This window comes from Triturus cristatus, chromosome 9, assembly GCF_964204655.1.
Source record: "Triturus cristatus chromosome 9, aTriCri1.1, whole genome shotgun sequence".
Lineage (NCBI taxonomy): Eukaryota > Metazoa > Chordata > Amphibia > Caudata > Salamandridae > Triturus > Triturus cristatus.
Window position 1 is genome coordinate 14,600,647 of NC_140592.1, and position 22,726 is coordinate 14,623,372.

The 22,726-nt window shown below is 48.9% G+C and overlaps 1 protein-coding gene across 1 annotated transcript in view; it reads left to right on the forward strand.

The window, feature by feature from the left end:
• The window catches only part of GXYLT2 (glucoside xylosyltransferase 2), a 110,402-nt gene that overhangs the window by 38,237 nt on the left and 49,439 nt on the right, over window positions 1–22,726 (forward strand). The window contains exon 2 of the mRNA XM_085624235.1: window positions 12,574–12,763. Within this exon, the coding sequence (XP_085480361.1) occupies window positions 12,574–12,763 (190 nt within the window). The remainder of the gene's footprint in view (window positions 1–12,573; window positions 12,764–22,726) is intronic.

Here is a 22,726-nt window from a genome sequence, read left to right on the forward strand (position 1 = left end):
TCAGATGTCCTTCAAGCCCCTCTCCTCAGATGTCTTCTTCATGCTCTCTCTCCTCAGATGTCCTTCAAGCCCCATCTCCTCAGATGTCCTTCGAGCCCTTCTCCTCAGATGCCCTTCGAGCCCCCTCTCCTCGGATGTCCTTCAAGCCCCTCTTCTCAGATGCTCCTCAAGCCCCCTCTCCTCAGATGTCCCCTTCAAGCCCCCTCTCCTCCGATGTCCCCTTCAATCCCCTTTCCTCAGATGTCCCCTTCGAGCCCCTCTCCACATATGTCCCCCTTAGAGCCCCTCTCCACATATGTCCCCTTAGAGCCCCTCTCCTCAGGTGCCCTTCAAGCCCCTCTCCTCAGGTGCCCTTCAAGCCCCTCTCCTCAGATGTCTCCTTCAAGCCCCATCTCCTCAGATGTCCTTTGAGCCCTTCTCCTCAGATGCCCTTCGAGCCCCCTCTCCTCAGATGTCCTTCGAGCCCCCTCTCCTCAGATGTCTCCTTCATGCTCTCTCTCCTCAGATGTCTTTCAAGCCCCATCTCCTCAGATGTCCTTCGAGCCTTTCTCCTCAGATGCCCTTCGAGCCCCCTCTCCTCAGATGCCCTTCGAGCCCCCTCTCCTCAGATGTCCTTCCAGTCCCTCTCCTCAGATGTCCTTCAAGCTCCTCTCCTCAGATGTCCTTCAAGCCCCTCTCCTCAGATGTCTTCTTCATGCTCCCTCTCCTCAGATGTCCTTCAAGCCCCATCTCCTCAGATGTCCTTCGAGCCCTTCTCCTCAGATGCCCTTCGAGCCCCCTTTCCTCAGGTGCCCTTCAAGCCCCTCTCCTCAGGTGCCCTTCAAGCCCCTCTCCTCAGATGTCTCCTTCAAGCCCCATCTCCTCAGATGTCCTTTGAGCCCTTCTCCTCAGATGCCCTTCGAGCCCCCTCTCCTCAGATGTCCTTCGAGCCCCCTCTCCTCAGATGTCTCCTTCATGCTCTCTCTCCTCAGATGTCTTTCAAGCCCCATCTCCTCAGATGTCCTTCGAGCCTTTCTCCTCAGATGCCCTTCGAGCCCCCTCTCCTCAGATGTCCTTCAAGCCCCATCTCCTCAGATGTCCTTCCAGTCCCTCTCCTCAGATGTCCTTCAAGCCCCTCTCCTCAGATGTCTCCTTCATGCTCTCTCTCCTCAGATGCCCTTCGAGCCCCCTCTCCTCAGATGTCCTTCGAGCCCCCTCTCCTCAGATGTCCTTCAAGCCCCTCTCCTCAGATGTCTCCTTCATGCTCTCTCTCCTCAGATGTCCTTCAAGCCCCATCTCCTCAGATGTCCTTCGAGCCCTTCTCCTCAGATGCCCTTCGAGCCCCCTCTCCTCAGATGTTCTTCAAGCCCCATCTCCTCAGATGTCCTTCCAGTCCCTCTCCTCAGATGTCCTTCAAGCCCCTCTCCTCAGATGTCTCCTTCATGCTCTCTCTCCTCAGATGTCCTTCAAGCCCCATCTCCTCAGATGTCCTTTGAGCCCTTCTCCTCAGATGCCCTTCGAGCCCCCTCTCCTCAGATGTCCTTCGAGCCCCCTCTCCTCAGATGTCCTTCAAGCCCCTCTCCTCAGATGTCTCCTTCATGCTCTCTCTCCTCAGATGTCCTTCAAGCCCCATCTCCTCAGATGTCCTTCGAGCCCTTCTCCTCAGATGCCCTTCGAGCCCCCTCTCCTCAGATGTCCTTCAAGCCCCTCTTCTCAGATGCCCCTCAAGCCCGCTCTCCTCAGATGTCCCCTTCAAGCTCCCTCTCCTCTGATGTCCCCTTCAAGCCCTCTCTCCTCATATGTCCTTCAAGCCCCATCTCCTCAGATGTCCTTCGAGCCCTTCTCCTCAGATGTCCCTCAAGCCCCTCTCCTCGGATGTGTTCCTCAAGCCCCTCTCCGCAGAAGTCTTTAAAGCCCCCTTTCCTCAGATGTCCCCTTCGAGCCCCTCCCCTTAGAGACCCTTCAAGCCCCTCTCCTTCCTTTGACTGGCAGGTGGCTTCTAGGATGCACTGAGAGCACTTATATTTGTAGCTTTTTAGGTCTCGCCTAGCAACGCGCATGAGGTGCTCTGCGAGACTTATTGTAAGGGGGCTTCAAAAAGCTCACCACACTCTCGTGCATGTGTGGCCTATTGCTTGCGGTTACCCGCACAGGCACCATCGGTTTTGAAATATTGTGCCCAGACGCGTGCGCGATAATGCAAAACAGATGGCCTGGTGCTCGCAAGCGCGCGCGCACCACTCGCGGGTGCACCCCTCCGCCTCTCTCGCCCTCTCTGACGTCCCACTGCTGCAGCCTGCACGCCTTTTTTGCCTCTTTTCTTTAAACGCGCGCTTGTTCTGATATTAGCATACTTAACATACAAACCAAGTTATTGTTCCTTTTGCACTTTGTCTACTGTTTTAATCTTTTTAAATGACAGCACTATTTTACACTAGGAGTAGACTTTTGCACACTGTAACGATTTGAATTAATCTAACAATAAGGGTCGACTTAGCACTTAAACTCTACACTGCAGAAACCAAACTGCTCGTACTCAACTTTGTGAGATTGAGGGCACAGATACTCAGGGCGGACAACACCTCCAGTGTTTTATCACGTGATGCAAAGTGCTTGTTTTGTTGAGTTATGTTACGTATAGTAAAGCGAAACTTGGGTTCTTTTGCTTGCTATCGCAAATAAGGTTCATCGTATCTTGCTGCAATTTTCTCTGGTTGTTAAACCCTTAAACTATAAGGTATTTTCTCAAAAGCCCCACTCACAACTGTCGTCGTTGAAAGTGATAGCAGCGAAAGGGAGCTGCGCACCCAACCCATGAATATAAGTATACTTGGAATGAACATGGCCGATCATTGGCAGAGAATACAGGAAGACAGTCACCAAAGCAAAAGAAGTACGCTGCAATCAACTCCTAAGGGGGTGGTTCCTATTACGATAAGCGTTCCTTTTAAAGAAACTGACCGTCTTGAATTTCAAAAGAAGGTGCATGATTTAAATAATTAGAAGTAAAATAGATTATAAAATTAAAATAAATAAAAGAAAACTAAAATAGGTTTGAAATTAGGAAGACAATGTCAAAATCACTTAATGTAAAGAAGAACCTGTTTTGGGCACCAATGTACTTGGTTTCACGTGCATTTAATGCTGTGTGGTTGCCTCAATACATATCCAAGTTATAATTGTATTACTCCATAGTTTTTCATATGGGCTTCCTTTGGTAGGATTCGTGCTTGCTGTGGGTTTCTTTTCAAGGGAAATTGGCCTTGTTTTGTTTTATTTGGGACCTAGCAGCACTACCTTGGACGTTGTCCCTGCGCCCTAGGTTAGCTCTTTTTCGGTGCATGTTCGCTTTATACTGGTTTTGTTGACCCAGGTAAGAGGTGAGTGGGGATCCTCAGGAGGGGATGGAGACAAAAGGAATCCAGGGCACTTTTCGCTGACCTTTAGGCGGGAATGTGAGTGCGGATCCCGGGAGCGGTGGTGCATTACCATGACAACTGGACGCTCCACATGAGCAGCAGGCAGTGCTTGGGAAGCAGTCTTGCACTAGCAGATGCATAGGGCACCGGAGAAAGACGGTAGATTCACCAGCAGAGTTCCAGAGACACGTCGGGTAAGCACTCCTGGGCACAGCACTCATACACCCGAACGTCATTGGTTCCCCTGACACTCTCAAGGAAACATGACTAGGGCGCGTGACGCACTGTGTGAATGCGAATGGGGCACATGAGATGTACATTATTGGAGGGACGTGAGAGCACGACACGCAGTTTTGTATAGAACTGACCAACGTCGAGCACTCAAGTTTCAATCTCTTACATTTAAAAAGCACGGAACACTCCCATAATTGGGAGGGCTAATTGACATAAACAATGTGCAACGATATCACTTCATCATAGAAAGAGATGTGATCCTTATCATTCCCTTTACTTTAGTGCCTCTTTGTCTATTTTCCCTCAAACTTGTTATGAACACTTGTATATCCATCTTTCTGCTACCCTTTGGATCTGGGTGTTGCAAACGCTCTGATATTGTTAAAACTGGGAGCATATTTATTACCCGACGAGGTAGATAACAGCCTCATCGTTACTGCCACAATTTACGTCATACCGATCATTCCAGAATAAAGAAGTGTCTTACATAACCACTTTCCTCTCTATTTGCCTAAACCGTATTACGAGAAAGACATACGATACCCTCATTTTTGACCCACAAAGGGTAAGTTAGGAACTAACCCAAGAGCGAACAGCAAAAACAAGCATTGGCATAGGCAATAGGTCTCGCCTTTGGGACCTTATAGGTGTTTAGCCATGCAACAGTTGATTGTTGTTGCATTAAAGATATTGTGCTGGATAACTAAACACTTATAAGGTCCCAAAGGCGATACCTATTGGCAATGCCAATGCTTGTTGACAATGACATTATACATTCTGGAATGATCTTGAGGGGCCCTTTTTAGGACGAGCCTAGCAGCAGCACGCATGCGCTGCTCTCTCTGCGAGGTATGCAGTAGTGGAGTATGGCTTTTAAGCCCCGCCCACTGTTTTAATTGGCGTTTGTCATTGTCATCCGTAAACGCTGGCTTCCAATTCATTATAAGGCTTGTTAGTCCCTCCTTGGTACCGCCTTGTCTCCATTTGTTACCGCCCATAAGGACTGGACCATTTACCCGTGTCCTTACTGTAATGCTCACATAAGCCCTTCAGGAGAACTCCTTGGTTAATCAATCTAAAGAGCGCTCGTGGGAGGCCAGCTTTAGCCATGGCGGACGTTTCCTTTTATGTAACTTTGCAACTTTCACAATGTGCCGCACGCAGCCGGAGGCCGGCCGGCGCAGCGCGCCCAAAAACAGATTGCTGCTTTTCATTAGATGAGTAGACCTGCGGGATGGAAGGTGCTTGGTGGCAGGAGGCGGCTGGGCAGGGCCCCTTGGTGAAATCACAATACACGCCAACGCAGGTGTTAAGGTAACAAGTCGCTCTTTCCCTTTAAGAGCGACTTGTTATTCACGTGCCATCAATCTGGTTTCCCGAGCGCATCCCCCGCACTCTGTATACTTTCGTAATGGTAGGCTGATTCCAGGGTTTCCGTTGTGGCTGCCTGTAACTGCTCTTCAGGCAGTTACATCAGGAGCCCTGGATGACCGGTTGTGGGTTTTTCTTCCGTGTATCTTGCTTGTGGAATAAACATCCATTCTTGAAATACTACTTCCAGGAATTCATCTTTTACTTTCCACAGCAGGCGTGGTTTCACCTACAAAGTTTATCAACCGAGAGACAAGTTGTAAGTTGTGCCTCACACCACGGTAAGGGCGTACGCCGTTTCCTTACAGAGGACAGTAGTCGATGGATGGCCACAAAGTCAGACTTATAAAACGCACATCAGGAGTTAGCACTTAAGGTAGGGTGACCAGACGCCCCGGATTTCCCCCGCAGTCCCGGTTTTAAGAGGACTGTCCCGGTGTCCCGACACTTTTCTATATTTTAGGGAAATGTCCCGCTTTTTGGGACAAAGGTCTCTGTAAAGGTTTATGCTCCATTCACAGGCGCCTTTGAAGAGTGAAATGTTTTCAGAAAGAGATTTGTTTCTGTCAGGCAGCACAGGGGGGGAACGACTGGCTGCCCCCCGCAGTGACAGAGTAAAGAGGAGGCCAGAGGGAGCTTAGGGTGGAGGGGTCCTACGACAGACAGGCAGACACACACACCTAGCGTGTGTATATATATATGTGTACAAACACATACATTTACAAGCCTATGTGTGTATATCTATGTATGCATTACAAAAAATGGGGTAACCCAAAAAAGTCAAGGACCTGGGTGCAATGTAGTACGAAAAACAATGGTCCTGGACCATAAATCAAGGTAGGCAGTAGTTCCTAACTTAGTGATATCATTCACATATTCTGAGCTACATGTAATCTATTTTAGTAGCTCTTAGTATCCAATACAATATTGCTCATAGGGTCAACCATGCAACAACCCAATATCAGAAGTTAATAAAGCATTTTATTCTTTTTGAACTTTTTAAATTTCCATTAGCAATTTTGTCAAGGTTGCTCCAAGGGGAACGTGCAAATAGTAAGGGTGCTTAAGTAGAGAAGAGTGAAAAGAAAAGAGGAAATTATTTCAGAGGTTGTGACATAAGAAAACTTAAACAAGTTAAGCAATGGACTGGTTGTCATTCACCATCCAAGTGCATAGACCTGGTCACGTGTATCAGTTTATGCGATAAATAAATCAGGCAATTATACATTCATTAGAAGCCAATTCTAATAAGGCACGTGGGTAGGTAAACGTATCCCAGGTTCATATATATGGGGCGTCGACGTTTCGATCCGTCTTAGTGGCCTAATGTGGAAGTTTGAACCTTGGCCGTGCGGATCTTCATCAGGACTGGGGAACAACCTGGAAGAGTTGGGCCTGGTAGATTGCCCGCTGCGATGCATGAAGCGAGTTCCTTTTCCGGCATCCATCCGTAACGCAAACACAACGCGTTACGGATGGATGCCGGATTCTAGCGGCCAAAGACTTGGATTGACTCCAACTGTGGCAAAAGACTCGGAACGCAAGTGGGTGGCACCACTCAATTGAGCCCCCACCAGTACTACTGTGTGGCACCCCACAAACGGAGGCCAGCCATATGATGTACACCACTGAATTTCCATAAAAAGGAACTCGCTTCATGCATCGCAGCGGGCAATCTACCAGGCCCAACTCTTCCAGGTTGTTCCCCAGTCCTGATGAAGATCCGCACGGCCAAGGTTCAAACTTCCACATTAGGCCACTAAGACGGATCGAAACGTCGACGCCCCATATATATGAACCTGGGATACGTTTACCTACCCACGTGCCTTATTAGAATTGGCTTCTAATGAATGTATAATTGCCTGATTTATTTATCGCATAAACTGATACACGTGACCAGGTCTATGCACTTGATTGGTGAATGACAACCAGTTCATTGCTTAACTTGTTTAAGTTTTCTTATGTCACAACCTCTGAAATAATTTCCTCTTTTCTTTTCACTCTTCTCTACTTAAGCACCCTTACTATTTGCACATTCCCCTTGGAGCAACCTTGACAAAATTGCTAATGGAAATTTAAAAAGTTCAAAAAGAATAAAATGCTTTATTAACTTCTGATATTGGGTTGTTGCATGGTTGACCCTATGAGCAATATTGTATTGGATACTAAGAGCTACTAAAATAGATTACATGTAGCTCAGAATATGTGAATGATATCACTAAGTTAGGAACTACTGCCTACCTTGATTTATGGTCCAGGACCATTGTATATCTATGTATGAGCACATATTTACAAGGCTTCGCAAAAAACGGGACAGGCCAGATATAGAAGCAAGACTAAAGGCTGTAGTCCTACTTTCATGTGTGGCCTGTCCTGGTTTTTGCTTCTCAAAATCTGGTCACCCTAACTTAAGGACAGGGTTGAGGGCCGGGGTTGGGGGGGTACCTTGCTGACAGGTCAGGATCCGTGACTCATTGATGCTGCTTTCAGGTTGTCGCCCTCCCCTCCCGAGCACAATCATTACCAGGCCTGTGGCAGTGGCACGCGCGTGCTGGGCGGTAGCACGGCCTGCTACTCACCTGTGATGGAGAACCAATGAGGGCAGACTCCTTCAACGCCCCAGACCCCATCAGGTAAGCCAAAGACAGTGCCTGCTGTTAGAGCCACGGAGCCTGACTCTTGCAGGTGGGAGAGGCGGGCTGTAAGGGCGACCCTCTTAGACCCCCACTGGAGGCCGTCTTCCATGACCTGTGATTGGCTCTCTCCCTGCAAGGTAAAAGGTGCTACCATGGTGCAGTCGTAAGCGGGAGGGGGCAACAGAACGTTAAATATCCGTTATAGGACGTGCGTGCTGAGAAAAGGGGATCAGAGGTATTGACCCCCTGCTTTTAGCACCCCCCAGCACGCCTTGCCAGTCTGTGACGAAGAGACGCCATTTGTAGACAGCGAGAGCGTGAACGCAGGGGGCAAAGAAAGAAAGAAACCTTCTCTTGTGTACAAAAGACTTGCATCACGGCCTGCCGGGAATGCAGGACTGCACGACCGGGAATGCAGGACTGCACGGCCGGGAATGCAGGACTGCACGGCCGGGAATGCAGGACTGCACGGCTGGGAATGCAGGACTGCACGGCCGGGAATGCAGGACTGCACGGCCGAGAATGCAGGACTGCACGGCCGGGAATGCAGGACTGCACGACCGGGAATGCAGGACTGCACGACCGGGAATGCAGGACTGCACGACCGGGAATGCAGGACTGCACGACCGGGAATGCAGGACTGCACGACCGGGGCTCATCAGCCGCACAGCGCCATTGCTTGAACGCGTCATTAACGTTACTGTTTACAAATACCGACCTCTCCTTGGACTGTGTGTGCTGGACGGAGGCGACGGGGACGAGCAGGGGGTGATGGGCCCAATGTCCTGCCGCTTCAAGTGTCGTCATTACCGCTGCTGCCTTTCTCTCTCAAACGTGTTTGCATGTTCCCCAAAGCCGGGCGTCACACCCGTGGAAACCTCCGTCTTGTCACCCTGGACCATTCCCTTGCATGTGGGGTCTCGGCAGCTCGCCTTTCACGGGAAAGAAAAACTGTGTCCAGAAAAAGTGAGAACTACGCAGTGTCACGCGCAACATGGGTCACTTAGAAACCATACGCGTGTCATTGGCTGAACAAAGCAGATTCTTTGGCACCAAGTTTAAACAGTGACTGACCATGTCACACCGCTGGAGTCCGGAAGAGCTGGGCGTTCAGTAACTCACATCAGATGTCCATGCCTATATGTGCTCCTTATTCTTAAAACAGGAGTGCCTGTTTCAGGGGATATTCTCCTAATGGTAACACATTGAGCAAGATTTGGAGAGATGCGGTTCCATTTCTTCGGTTTATACTTCGACCAATGCTTGGCTGTCGTCGATAACAGTCGGGATGGGACTGCTCCTCCTTTCAGTGGCAGTCAAGAAAATAAATAGATTATTTTCGAAAGTGGCCACAATATTTTATTGGCAATTGAATCTCGCACACGTGAGTGTGCAGAGAATGACGTAATGCAATCTGCCAATTTCAACTTACACTCTCGATTCTGCCCAATAGTCCTAAAGTACCACATTACAGTGGCCTCGCTGACAATAAATTGATATTTACAAGTCGCTAACTTTTTTGTAGCATTAGCACGTGCTTTTCTGTGTGAGGGGGAGGTGGGCGAGGTAACTGAGAGGATGAGGTCTGAGAGAGTGGCAAACTCATGCCACATCTGTTAACCAGCCACTTGGCTTGTCTAACATACATCTTCTGCCAGATTTGATTTTTTTCACAGAGAGTAGGTTACATTATGGGATGTTAAGACCGTTTCTTGAAATTACATGACCAGAAAGGCTCATTTCTAATATGTATCTAATGCTATGAGCGGAGGCCCTTTGTTTTCTGGCAATGAAATATATGAGGAACTGAAATGTCACACTTAAGTACACCAAAACATAGAAATGTCACACTTCTGTAAATTAACAACTTGGCAGCTATGATGGATAAAGTCAGTGTACAGAAGACGTTTTGGAGACAGGGGAACGTTTTCAAGAACAGTGACGCCACCAAAGTCCATGGGAGGCATTCAACATACGGAAGGATGAAAATGATTCCAAGGTGAGAGAGGGCGAGCCGAAGGGCACGCAGCCGACAAGATACCCAATGCATCCTGCAGCCCCCCGAAAACACCAGCGTCACTGCAAGTGTCACGCATTTGGCCGTTGAGTGTCACTCATAAGGTCACTGAAACCAAGGAACTGTCACACATAAGCATTCTGAAACCTTAGCAGCTATGGGTTAGAGTCCTGGAGAATGAGGCTACAACACACGCCGGAGAATGATTCCATAAACAAGCATTTGCAATGCAATAGATCTCATATTTGCGAGAGTTTGAGCTATTGGCATTGTAAATGACAATGTCTTTTATTTATGTGTTTTGAAAACCTGCAAGCGGTGCATAAACACACACTTTGTGCTTACAGACCTTGCTTCCCAGAAGCAAGGCAGTAACTGCGCCTCTTTTACATCCAACCTTGCTTCTGGGAAGCAAGGACTGTAAGCACAAAGTGCGTGTTTACGCACCGCTTGCAGGTTTTCAAAACACATAAATAAAAGGCATTGTCATTTACAATAGCTCAAACTCTCGCAAATGTGAGACCTCTTGCATTTCATAGGACTCGTACCCCCCAGAATGGCTCCCAGCCCAGCCCCCAACCAACCCACAAATCCATGCTTGACGACCAGAGCTGTGGGTTAAAAGGCCATGTTTATTACAAATCACACAAACATGACAGTATATAAATCGTACAATTTGATATGATATGGATTTATCAAATTCAATCGTTTAAACAATATTTATATTCAAGTTGCCCCTAGCTTCATGCTCCATCCGATTGTTGGGCAGAACTCAATTTATTCACCAGAAAACGTTGTCTATTGGTCCAGCACTAAGGGGCCTTCTGGCTCGCTTCGCCCAACCAACTGAGAACCACGCAAGGCGCAACCCACCTGCGTGCTTGAGGGGTGAGCCCCAGTCATCTGGTCTAGGTCCGCCACCTGAGGGGCCCACCCCTCCACCACCAGGCTGCTCATCGGGGCTCGTAGGGAATACCCAGGGGCGGAAGCCCCATGCACTATTTTTAAACTGGCGCCCTTGCCCCCAGCCGGTGTCCCATTCTCTCTGGGGTGAGCTTACTGTCTCTCCACCTCAGTGCTGGCCTACGGGGTATGCCGGAGGACTCCCCTTATCAATGTAAAGGCAGTTTATGTGGCCTCTTTACCGCCACACACTATTCCATATCCAACCCCTCCCCAATCTCTATCTTTAGGGACGGATGGGTGGGAGATTAAAAGGAGACCCCTACAACTCGGGCCGGGGCAGCAAGATAAGAGAGGGCGAGGACACGGGCAAGTTGCCCTAAATAGGCCCTCGCCCCCTCCCCCCCTCGGGGTGCTGACTCCGGCCGGAAGTGGCGTCACGACGTCGACCCGGAAGTTCTTCGTGTTGCCGTCCGGTTACTCACGATCACCAAACAAGGGGGGGGGGGGCATGCCTGGGCACTCGGGGGGCCGAGTCCTAAGTGCGCGCTTCATTACATTTTGCGCTTGTCAAATGCTTGTTATCATTCGGCTTGCGGGTGTTCTTCCAGTTTCTCTCCAGGGTTATTAGGTTTATTTGAGGGGGGTTGTTCACGAGTCCTTTACACTGTGAGTGAGCAGTTAAAGAGGTCATTAATGGCGCCAGATTGGCAGGGGTGTATTTCAGCCAGAGGGGCACTGCTGGTTTACTTTGCACATTTGTAGTGCCTTTCACGTGTCAGTGTGTTTTATGCACACTTGCACGGGTGCTGTTTGATGTGATCTGTTGATAAATGTTTATTTGAAACATTTACCCTGCAACTCACTTTTACGTTTGAACTCAGTTGTGTACATTTCAACTGCTGTACATTGTGCACATGAGAGTCACTCTCCTCTCAAAAATTCACCCCTACTCTTTCGATTTCCACATTTGCACTGCTGTTTGTTTTCACAACTGTTACAATTTGTTGTGCATATTATAACAATATTCACTTTTCCCTTTGGTTCTAATGATCCCTTTCTTTCTACATTTGTATATTTTGCTCTCATGACATGCGCAGTGCCGTACATTTTGCCTGTTTACATTCCTGTCTACTTTACACATTTACACGGTTTTACACGGATTTGCACTTCACGCTTGCACTTCTCCTCACTTAACTTACATTTCTGTTATCTGTGAAATGTTGCACTGTTGCTCTTTTCGAACATTTAGGCTCAAGACAATTTTTCACTTTTACACTCATGCTTAATTTATAAATGTGCCCTCATTTAGAATGGTGTTCACTTCTATTGTTCACTATTGCTCTCTTTGCACACGTTGTCTACTGCCCACTTCGTTCATTTGCACTGCTGATGGCTCTATTCATTTACACTAAATTCCACTGATATTCAGTTTGCACTTGAAATCTGATATTCAGTTTGTAGTTTTATTCTGATATTCAGTTTGCAGTTTTATTCTGATAGGCTATTTGCACATTAGCCAGCTACCCGCTGTGCACGTTTGCAGCGGTACTCACTTTGCTCACTCCCACTCTTTCCACTGTTGTTCATTTTGTAGATTTACACTCTGGTCTCTTTGCACCTTTGCGCTGCTCTCCATTTAGCACACTTGGAATATTTGCTTCTTTACGTGTGTGCATCCCAGCTCCCTTTGCCAATTTTCACTCATTTACACAGATATTACTACCCTTTGAACACGTGGGCTGCTGTCCATTTCTCTCATTTGCACTCCTGTATACTTTGCACGTTTTCACTCATTTACAGCGCTGTCCACTTTTCAGTGTCGCACTGCTGCTATCGTTGCACATTCAGGCTCTGCACATTGGCACTACTGCTGCTTTGCACACAGTGGTTCCGCACACTTGCCTTCTTTAGTCTGTTGCTCGCTTTGCACACTTGTGATGCTGTTGGCAATGTGCTCTTAAGGTCACGAGCTAATATTTGCACCTCCTTCAATCTCCCTTTTTCGCTGCAGGAGGCGCCCGGAGCGCAGGCCTGCGCCTCTAGGCGCATCCGACGGCTGCATGCACCTTGCTGTGGCGGCCTGTGGAGAGCGCCTAGAAGAGACCCTCACCATGCTGAAGTCCGCCGTGCTCTTCAGTCACAAGAAGCTCCGTTTTCACATCTTCGCCGAGGAGGCTCTGAGAGCTGCGTTCGAGAAGGAGGTGAGTTTGGAGATGGAGAAAGGGGGGTTCGGTGCATGACATGAGACTCCATCAACTTTTAACTCAGTCTCGGGTGTTGTTTCAGATGACCCTCCACCCAGGCTAACCGTCGCCGTGGTGGCTGCCAGTTTCCCCTGCTCTGTCCCCGCCCTCTTTTCTATGAAACTACCCCACACCAGGATCCCCTCAACGCGCTTTGCAGGGTACTTTGGCACTAAGACCCCCCCCCACTTCCCGAGCACCCCTTCGTGGTCCCCTGTGGGGTTGTTTGGCCCTAAGGCCCGGAGACCTCCTCTGTATATCCGGGGTCCCCTGTACCCCTCCCTCAATGTTTTCTGGTCTCAGAGCACTGCGGGGTGGAGGAGACCGACCTGCATGCACTGGGCCAGGAGTAAGTCTGGAGCAGACAGACCAGCATGCACTGGGCCAGGAGTAAGTCTGGAGCAGACAGACCAGCATGCACTGGGCCAGGAGTAAGTCTGGAGCAGACAGACCTGCAGGCACTGGGCCAGGAGTAAGTCTGGAGCAGACAGACCTGCATGCACTGGGCCAGGAATAAGTCTGGAGCAGACAGACCAGCATGCACTGGGCCAGGAGTAAGTCTGGAGCAGACAGACCAGCATGCACTGGGCCAGGAGTAAGTCTGGAGCAGACAGACCAGCATGCACTGGGCCAGGAGTAAGTCTGGAGCAGACAGACCTGCAGGCACTGGGCCAGGAGTAAGTCTGGAGCAGACAGACCTGCAGGCACTGGGCCAGGAGTACGTCTGGAGCAGACAGACCTGCAGGCACTGGGCCAGGAGTACGTCTGGAGCAGACAGACCTGCATGCACTGGGCCTGTGGTAAGTTTGGAGGAGAAAGACCACCATGTGCAATAGTTATTACCTAACACCCTCTTCTGATCCATTTCCTGTGTCTTACTTTTCAAGGCCTTTATTGCTTGGCTCTTCCATGCCTATCTTATTGGGATTTCTCAATATTTTCCCAGGAGCACCCTTTGCTCTGCCTCCAAGTGTTTCCTTGCTGCCTCTCGTCTCTTCCTAGGTGCACAGTCTCCCCTTTTCTCCTCTTACCTGCATTGGAACTTCCACTTGCTGTCAGCCTGTTCACTCCCTCCATCATTTCTGTACCTTTCTAACAGGCCGTCTCTTTGCCTCCTGTCTAATCTGCATTTACGGGTCATTATGACATTTTTTGTTTCTGTGTTCTACAATGTTCTAGTTGTTGTTATTATCTAGCGCTGGGGGTAAGCAGGTAAGAGGAGAGAAATGTTCTGCTGCTGCAGATGGCAACAACAACTGTATTGAATGCGGCACATAAACAATACAAGGGTAGTCCAACACAATGGGAGCCGTCCTCTCAACGTCACAGCTGCAGCGGCCACTGCTCTCAAGCATGCCGGATGCCCAGTCACTGCTGAAGACAAAGTCACAGACTAATATGCCACAGGTCTTTTTCCAGAGCCATGCTGCTGTGTCAGCACCCCATTTTCAATGCCACTGTCCAACCCCTACCCTGGGAGGGAATCCTGAATTTTCCCAACCCTTTCCTTACGTACTTAAGGGCTTACCTGAGGGTGGGTCCCTAGATTCGTCGTGGGACAAGATTCATTTCAAGACACCACTTCTACTTCAACCGTCTGGGCACTCTGGACTTGACTCTGGGCATCAAGGCTGCAACCGGGAAGACTCCTGCTGCTCCTGGTCTCGCTGCCCTGCTTGTCTGCTGCAACGTCCATGCCTGTGCTCCATACAGGAACCTTCCAAGGCCTGTGGGCATCCAAGACAACTGAAGGAATCTGCCTTGAGGTGAAGGAGTCACTTACCTGCATCCGCAACTAAGCTGACCGGTCTGCTGATCCTGGGCTCCCATAGACTTCGAAAGGCTCAGCAACACAGGTGGTGGTTTTACACATCCCTTGAGGCCTGCCCTGTCACCCAGTTTGAGGCCAGTATCCCTCGTCAAGCTGCAAGAACCGAACCCCCGTGCACCGCAGCGACTTGCTTTTGCAAACACTTGTAGGCTTCATTCCTTCCTCCAAGATCTTCGGGCTCCAAGTAGCCCCCACCTCAAGCATCTCCTGCGACCAAGATCATCATCCTCACCGCATCACTTTCACCGTGGGCCTGCATCTTTGGTGAGCTGCTTGAGGTCCTCTTGCGACTCCGGTGCCTCCAGCCCTGGGTCCTGTTGAGGTTCTCCTTTCATTTCTGTGGGCTCCCCTGATTGCTCGGGGCCTGCCCAGACTTCCCTGCTTGTGGTGAGTCACCTGTACCTTGCTGGTCCCGACACTGCACCTTCTTCGCTTTCCACATTGTTTACAGTTGCCAAGGATTGTTGGTGCTCCCAACGGACACCTACCCCTCAACTCTTGACATCCGATGTGGGACAGCTCGTGAATGGCTTCTGGTCTTCCACAGCATTGCCTAGTCCTCACAGCTGCAGCTCCAAGGTCACCGTCATCTCTCCTCCAGCACCCGACATTGGTGGTCATTTGTCTTCCGTGCCTCTTGGTCACGCCTGAGTGGCGAAGACTCTGTTCCCTCTGCTTGCAGGTACCTCTCATCCTGAATCAACCCTTGGATTCCAGTAGACACTTTCACCTTTCCCCAGCAGCGGCATCTTCCTGAAGTCTCCCATTGAGTTTGTCGACTGTTTCCGACGCCACTTCGCACCTATGCACCCGGCTTCCCTGGTGTAGGTATCCCGGTTCCTAGGGTGTCCACGGGTGGGGGGGGGGGGGCTGTCCAGCCTTCTATCTTCTACAGGGTCTACTGGGAAGGGTCCTTCTTCTTTAAAATTACAACCGTGACTTACCCGTTGATTTGTACTAAGAACGCGGTCGTGCACATGACCTTCGTTGTGCTCCTAGATATTTACCTTGGGTCGTTCCTTGGGTCCCTGGCACTTCTATGTCCTCTGGGTATAGTCTTGACTCGAGTCGGGAGTTTGCATACCACTATTTTAGTATATGGTTTGGTCTGCCCCTGGTGACCACTGTGTATTTCATTCTACTTATGTTTTTTTAATTTTATTTAGAAGTTTTATATAGCGCTAGCCAGACCCGAAGGTATCGGAGCGCTTTACAACTTTTGTTGAATAACAGTTGAGTATACAAAGAGTGAAATATACATACAGTGTTCAAAGATGGGTCATTGCTCTGTATAAGTCATGTATCATTCGAATGCAGAGTAGTAGTGGAGGTGGTAATAGTCGGGGAGAGTAATGTGCGGGGTAAGAGTAAGATGCTGTAAGGAGTTGGTCTTATCGTAGTCACTGGATCCTCAGTTAATGTCAGATCGGTAAATTGTAGGACCTTTGTCATTTCGGGAGAGCTCGATTGAGGAAGAGCACTTTGAGCTGGCATTTGAATTCTTTGAAGGAAGGGTTAGTCCTGATATGTATAGGGATAGCATTCTAAATTCTGGGTGCATTTCCTGAGAAAGATCGAGATAGGGTCTTTTGTTTGCGGGTTTCCCGGGGGATGAGTAGCATAGTGTTGGTGCTCCTGAGATTTCTTGTCTGTCCCGCTTTGTTGAGTTTGGCGACTAGATAGGTGGGTTTGCCAGTGTGGAGAGCTTTGTGGGTGAGACAGGCAGTTCTGAAGTTGGCACGCGATTCTATTGGAAGCCAGTTGAGCTCTTTGAGAGCAGGGGAGTTGTGTTCTGGCTGCTGCATTTAAGGTAGATCTAAGAGGAGCAAGGTGTAGCTTAGCTGTGCCTGTGAGGGTGGCGTTCCCGTAGTCTAATCTGGATAGCACGAGGGATTGTGTGACTTGCTTCAGGTCATTTGGAGGGATGAAGGGTTTGATTTTGTTCAGTAGTTTTAAGTTGAAGAAGTCACATCTTGCGGTGTTTTTGATGTGTTTGATCATGTCAAGGTTGGGGTCTAAAGTTATTCCCAGTGACTTCAAGGAGTCTGCCGGGATGAGAGTTCAGTTGAGTGCATCAATAGACTTTATCCATTCCGTGATTTGGGGGGTCTGCACTTTGTTGGCTAGGAGGAGGATTTCTGTTTTGTCCTGGTAAAGTTTCAGATGGTTTTGGGACAGCCAGTTTTGGACTTCTATTAGGGTGTCATTGAGTCTTTGCATGTCCGCTACGGTGGAGGTTTTGAGGTAGATCTGGGTGTCATCGGCGTAGAGGTGGAAGGGTATGTTGGCTTTTTTGAGGATGATGGTGAGTGGCTCCATGTAGATGTTGAACAGTGCGGGTGAGAGAACTGAACCTTGGGGAACGCCTCTGGTTATAGGGTGTAGGTCGGACGTGAAGTCTCTAATTTTTATTCTTTGAGAGTGGTTTTGCAGGAAGGAGGTGAACCATTGTAAGACCACCCCATCTGCTTCTACCCTTTCTCTGAGTACGTTGATGAGTAGATTGTGGTCAACCGTGTCAAAGGCCGCCGATTGGTCGAGGAGTATGAGTAGACAACAGCGGTCCATGTCCAGTGATTTCTGGATGTCATCAATGGCATTTAGGATGGCAGTCTCTGTGCTGCATCCTTTTCTGAAGCCCGATTGGTGAGGGTCAAGGAGATCGTTGAAGTCCATGTGATGGGTGAGTTGACGGAGAACACATTTTTCTAGTAGTTTTGCTGGAAATGGGAGATTGGAGACAGGCCTGTAGTTGTTGAGATCACTTGGGTCAGCGCCCGCTTTCTTCAGTAATGGTGTTACCTGACCAATTTTGAGGCAGTCAGGCATGATTCCTGTTTTCAGGGAGCTATTAATAACCTCCGACCAGCATGGGGCTAGGGAGAGTTTGAGATTTTTTGCCAGTTGGGCTGGGAGGGGGTCCTCGGTGTGAGAAGAAGGCTTGGATCCAGTAGTCAGTTCAATAATTTCGGCTTCATTGATGGGTTCGAATGTTATCCAGTTTTTTGTGGATTGCCTGAGTGGGATTGTAATACGGGCGGTGCGGAAGGTGAACCTTCCGTGCCCTTCAAGATGGCGGCGTCCCGATTCCCATGGGAGGAAGGTAGCGGTCTAGTCATCCCGGCCGGCGCGGATCTGACGTCGCGCGCCGGAACCAGAGCGGAGGAGACGGCGAGGAGAAAAGAGGACCGGGAGGAAGCCGAGGAAAGGTTGGAGAGTGCGTTGGAGAGTGCGTTGGAGAGTGCGTTGGAGGGCGAGGCGGTGACAGATCGAGGTTTGGCACCTGTGGGAGAATCGTGTACTGTACAGCACCGGTGGAGCAGCAGGGAGGAAGAATCGAAGGGCAAAGGGGCCCCAGCCGATATCGCTTCTGTGTCCAGTCGTCCCCCGGAGAAACAGGATGCCGAGACACCCCATGCTACGGTCCTGGAGGATCGTAGCTCCAGGTCAGTGCCTTTCCTGCACTATTTCAAATGGTTGGCTGGGAGGGGGAAAACAGGGAGGACGACCTAAGTCGGGCACTAATTAGGACCGCTCTGTTCCTCACGTTCCCCGCCCTCACAAACCTTGGTGGTAGTTCAAGTAGGTGGAGGTTCAACCCCACACGATCACGAAGTATAAGTCCTTTTACTGATCAGTGGTTGTTTTGTGTTTTCTTTGTTTCCCGGGGACGCCAAGCTAATCCGAGAACCTCCAAAAAGAGCTGAAGTTAAGCTGTTTAAAGAAGAGGGACCCGAGGAAGCGGCCACCGGACACATTACGTTGTTAACTATTCTTTTCTGGACTTCCCCGCAGCCCTCACTGGGTTTCTGAGTTGCCAATGTCCTGACCGGGTCTGTAACTTCAATAAACGCACAAACTATTACCACCTCTATGCGTCCTACAATACATCTTTACCTACCGTAAAAAGAGGTTCAGGTGTAGGTACTGGGAGGTCCTGGGAGAGCGACATACTTACAGGGATCATGTCTTCTCTGTAGAGTAGCGGGTCTTCATTGGGAGGATGGCGGTGATCCTTGAGTGAGAGCTCGATCTTTGTTATTTTTTCATTGAAGAAATTGGCAAATTTGTTTCATTGGGTCTTTGGAGGCCGGAATTGCAGAAGGTGGTGGTTTGGATGTTTGTTGTCTGATGATGTTGAATAGTTCTTTGGGGCGATTTTTAGCATTTTTGAGTGCACTACAGAAGAAGGTGGATTTCTCATTTATGATGTGCTTTTTATAGTTCCTACGTTACTTTTTGAGTCGCTCAAGGTGGGTTGTCGAAGGGTTGTTGCGCCAAATTCTTTCTACAGCTCGTAGTTGTCTTCTTTCCAGGTTTAGGTCAGTGTTGAACTACGATCTTGATGTTAGGGTCTTGTTTTTTTTCCGTTTCAGGGGGGCTATTTAGTCCAGCATGGCGATCATAGCCGTGTTGTACTGTGAGGCAAGTTCTGTTGTGGACCTGTCGCCTGCGGTGGAGGGGGGAAGTGCATTTAGCCTTTCTTCTAGTTCTTCGAGGGGGATTTGTCTCAGGTTTCTCGTCCAGTGAAAGTGGTCATTTGTGCTATGCGGTCAATGTCTCTTTTGAATGATATGAAAGAGAATGAGATGGTGGGCTGACCAGTCAACAGGGAGGGTACAGTCGATGGTGATTGCATCTTTGTGAGCTATGATGGCATCCAGGATTGAGCCTTTGTTGTGTGTTTGTTCGGTGCAGTGTTGGGTCAAATTGTTATTGTGAAGGAGTTCATTTAGAGTTTGTATCAGAGGGTTGTTTGCCTCGTTCCATTGAAGATTTAGGTCTCCTGGAAGTCTGTAATTCGCGTCTGACAGTGCCGTCTCTGTTGTGTGCATTGACCGACTGCCGCTGCCGAACGCCACGCCACGCACGAATGCCACGCCTCGCTCGCCCTACGCGCACCTCGCTCACCCAGCCTGCCACGTCTGGACGCACGCAGGTTAGCAGCTGGTCAGCTGAACCGCAGAACCGCGCCAGAATCGTGGAGCCGTGGGAGGCGAAGGAGAAAGAGAAGAGCCCAGGAAATAGGACGCCCCTAGACTCCGGAGCATGCTTAAACAGCACTAAGGTCAGCTCCTGAGTGAGTGTCAGAAGGCTTGCTGTCACCGGCCCCATTCCAGGAGACTTAGAGCCTCCAAGCCTGGCATTGCTTCTCTGTCTGGTCTCCAGACCCCTGATTGGAGCAAGGGGGAGGAGTTTAGTATTCTACAGTGTACAGTGCACAGCATCCAAACTTAACAAGCATTTACAATGCAATGGTCTCGGCATTGGTAAAGTTAGAGCTATTGGCATTGCTCATGACATTATTTTTGTTTATGTTTTTGTTTTTAAAACATTTAAAGAAACGGCATTGTTATTTACAATGTCAATAGCTTAATCACTCTCAAATGCGAGACCTATTGCATTTGCACCCACACACAGAGCCACCTACACACACACTGATTAAGCTATTGACATTGTAAATAACAATGCCGTTTCTCTACATGTTTTAAAAACAAAAACATAAACAAAAATAATGTCATGAGCAATGCCTATAGCTCTAACTTTAACAATGCCAGGTCATAAAGTAGGATAGTTCATCAATGTATGAACAGATAAAAGTGAGTAGCCCTAGTGATAATCAAGTCAGTCATACTTTTCTGGAGCTGTCATGTGAATTGCCCTTCTATATAAGTAGTATAAGACAGCCAAATTCAACAGCTGATCAGCGTGTTCTAAAGACTCAGTATGCATGGGATGAAAATAGAGGCATCCGGCATAGGCAACGCAATCTGACTGTAAAGAGCACTGTTCACACATTGTCAAATGCATTGACTTAATTTATTAACGAAATACAGGGACAAATATCCCATTGGTGGATTTCTCATCAATACACAACCCACCAGCAACATCAGCTCAGCCAGTCTCCTACGTAGCACCCCATGTGAAACCTGCCTAAATGTTTTCAAGCATTGAACAACCTGACATCATACACTGCTTCACTTACCATTGCCAGGAAGTTAATACCTACAGTGCAGGCATGTCATTCACAGGGCAACCATGCACTACAGGGCCTCCGCAGAAGATCGGTAAATGGACAATGTTCATAGCTGCCTAGCCTCGACCTAAAAATGTAGTTGAGGTTTCCTTATACAAAACATCTATCTCGATGAGTGGTTACTGCTGTTGAATTTCTGGAACATTTAATTACACAAAAACATTACTTTCTGTAAATTGTTCATGCGACATAACTGCGATGTAACTCACCAAGTGTCACCTCTAAAGTACTTAAATGTCAGACTCTGAAAAATTGCAAAGGTGGAAATGTCATACAGTGTAGGCAATTGAAAACCAGACCGCCAGAAGCATAGAAAATTTAAGCACACGCACCCTGCTGGTGATGCACCTACAGATCGGCTCCTGAACCCAGAGAGCTCTCCGGACCAGGGCTGAAAAGTGCATTCTCCGCTCTCTTCGGTACACTACATGCCGGGACTCAGAGCCATCAAGGAAGGACTACCAACTTAGTAACGATAGGCGAGGGACTGTGAGCCGCAGTGGGCAGAGAAGAAGGACCACTCACTTAGTAATTAAAACCAAAATGCTACTACATTATTCGATTAAAAGTATCACGTGAAACAACTTTTAAAGGACAGTATATGCCACTGGGGTAGCATGGGCAAAACAAACGAAAGACAATATCTCGTCGTGTCTCTGGCGGCCTTGCTATTATGAAGGGTGCCAAGAAACACGGTAGCCTTATCTGTAGAAACATTTCAACCAAGTTTTTGATACAGATAACAATCCACGCACGCTCTACAGAGGGTTGGACGCAGCATTAGGAAGGCATGTACACTACTTTGGGTGCTTTCTTGCCACTCCCACAAAATCAGTACCCTCTTCCAAAATGGCGGCACGAATGACTGGCACGTCGCAGCTGTGCGAATGGATTACCCGCATCCAACCCAATTAGCTTATTAATACCTGTCAACGAATCACTCGGAGCCTGACGTTTGACGTGCCGCGCGAAGCATCAGAAAAACAGGACATCATTTAGTTGTTTACTTCCTCTCAGAGTTCTGCTACTGACTCTTTAGCTTACGCTCTAGAACTAGTTGCAGGGAAAAAAAGTAAACAATAAGCTCCGCAGAGGACAGGGTGAGGAGACCAGGGCAGCAGCTGTACGCAGGGGGAGCGGACGATCACACCACTGCCTTTCTCCGAGGCTGAGAAGAAAATGCCTCGGAGAAACGCCACGTCCTTTTCGGATTCGGGGGCGTGTTTTGCTGTTGTCTCCTCCCTGAGACTTCTCGCAAAAAACACGCCCCCCGATCCGAAAAGGACGGGGCTTCAACGGAGTGACTGGACCTCTTCTCCAGTGGCTGGCCAGCATTTAAGAGGCCAGCCAATGGAGAACAGGAGAGAAGAGGGGCGGGTGCAAGCCCCTCTTCTCAAAGTCACTCAAACTCATTAAATCTCGGAGCGAGACTGCGCAAGCGCAGCCTTTCGCAGCCGAGACCTAAAAAGGAACCTTGGAGATACTGGCAGGCACGGCATAGGGCAAGGTCAACCAATCAAAGCACAACAGAGGTAAGTGTGTGTGTGTGTGTGTGTGTGTGTGTGTATGTTCCATCGTTTACCCCCCTATATAACGGCTAATTAAATAAGACGGTTCAAGGGGCTTGTTAAAGCGTGGAAACGGCCAGAAAGGACACCAGTGTCTTAACATTTGGACATCTTGGGGTGCATGTGCATAGGGGGTCCAGGCTGAGTTATATTGGACTGAATTTATATTGGACTGCCACGCACAATAACGAATTAAAAATCCATCATTAGTGCGAGAGCCAGGATGGCCCCAAGAAAGAACAAAACCCGTAAAGAGATCACGGAGCAAGGTCTTGCGTCGAGAGAGCCCTCCATGGAATATAGGGCTTCAGAAGAGAGCATGGAGAGCCCCAGTGAGAGGGCTAAAAGAGTACCCAAGAGGAGAATAAACAAGGGAGCTGTTAAAGAGGCTGTGCAGGGGGAAAAAAAGGGGGCGCGTCAGCCTCCAAGTCAATAAAGGACTCTGTAGGCAAACATTTTAAAAGAATAGACTCCTCTACGAAGCC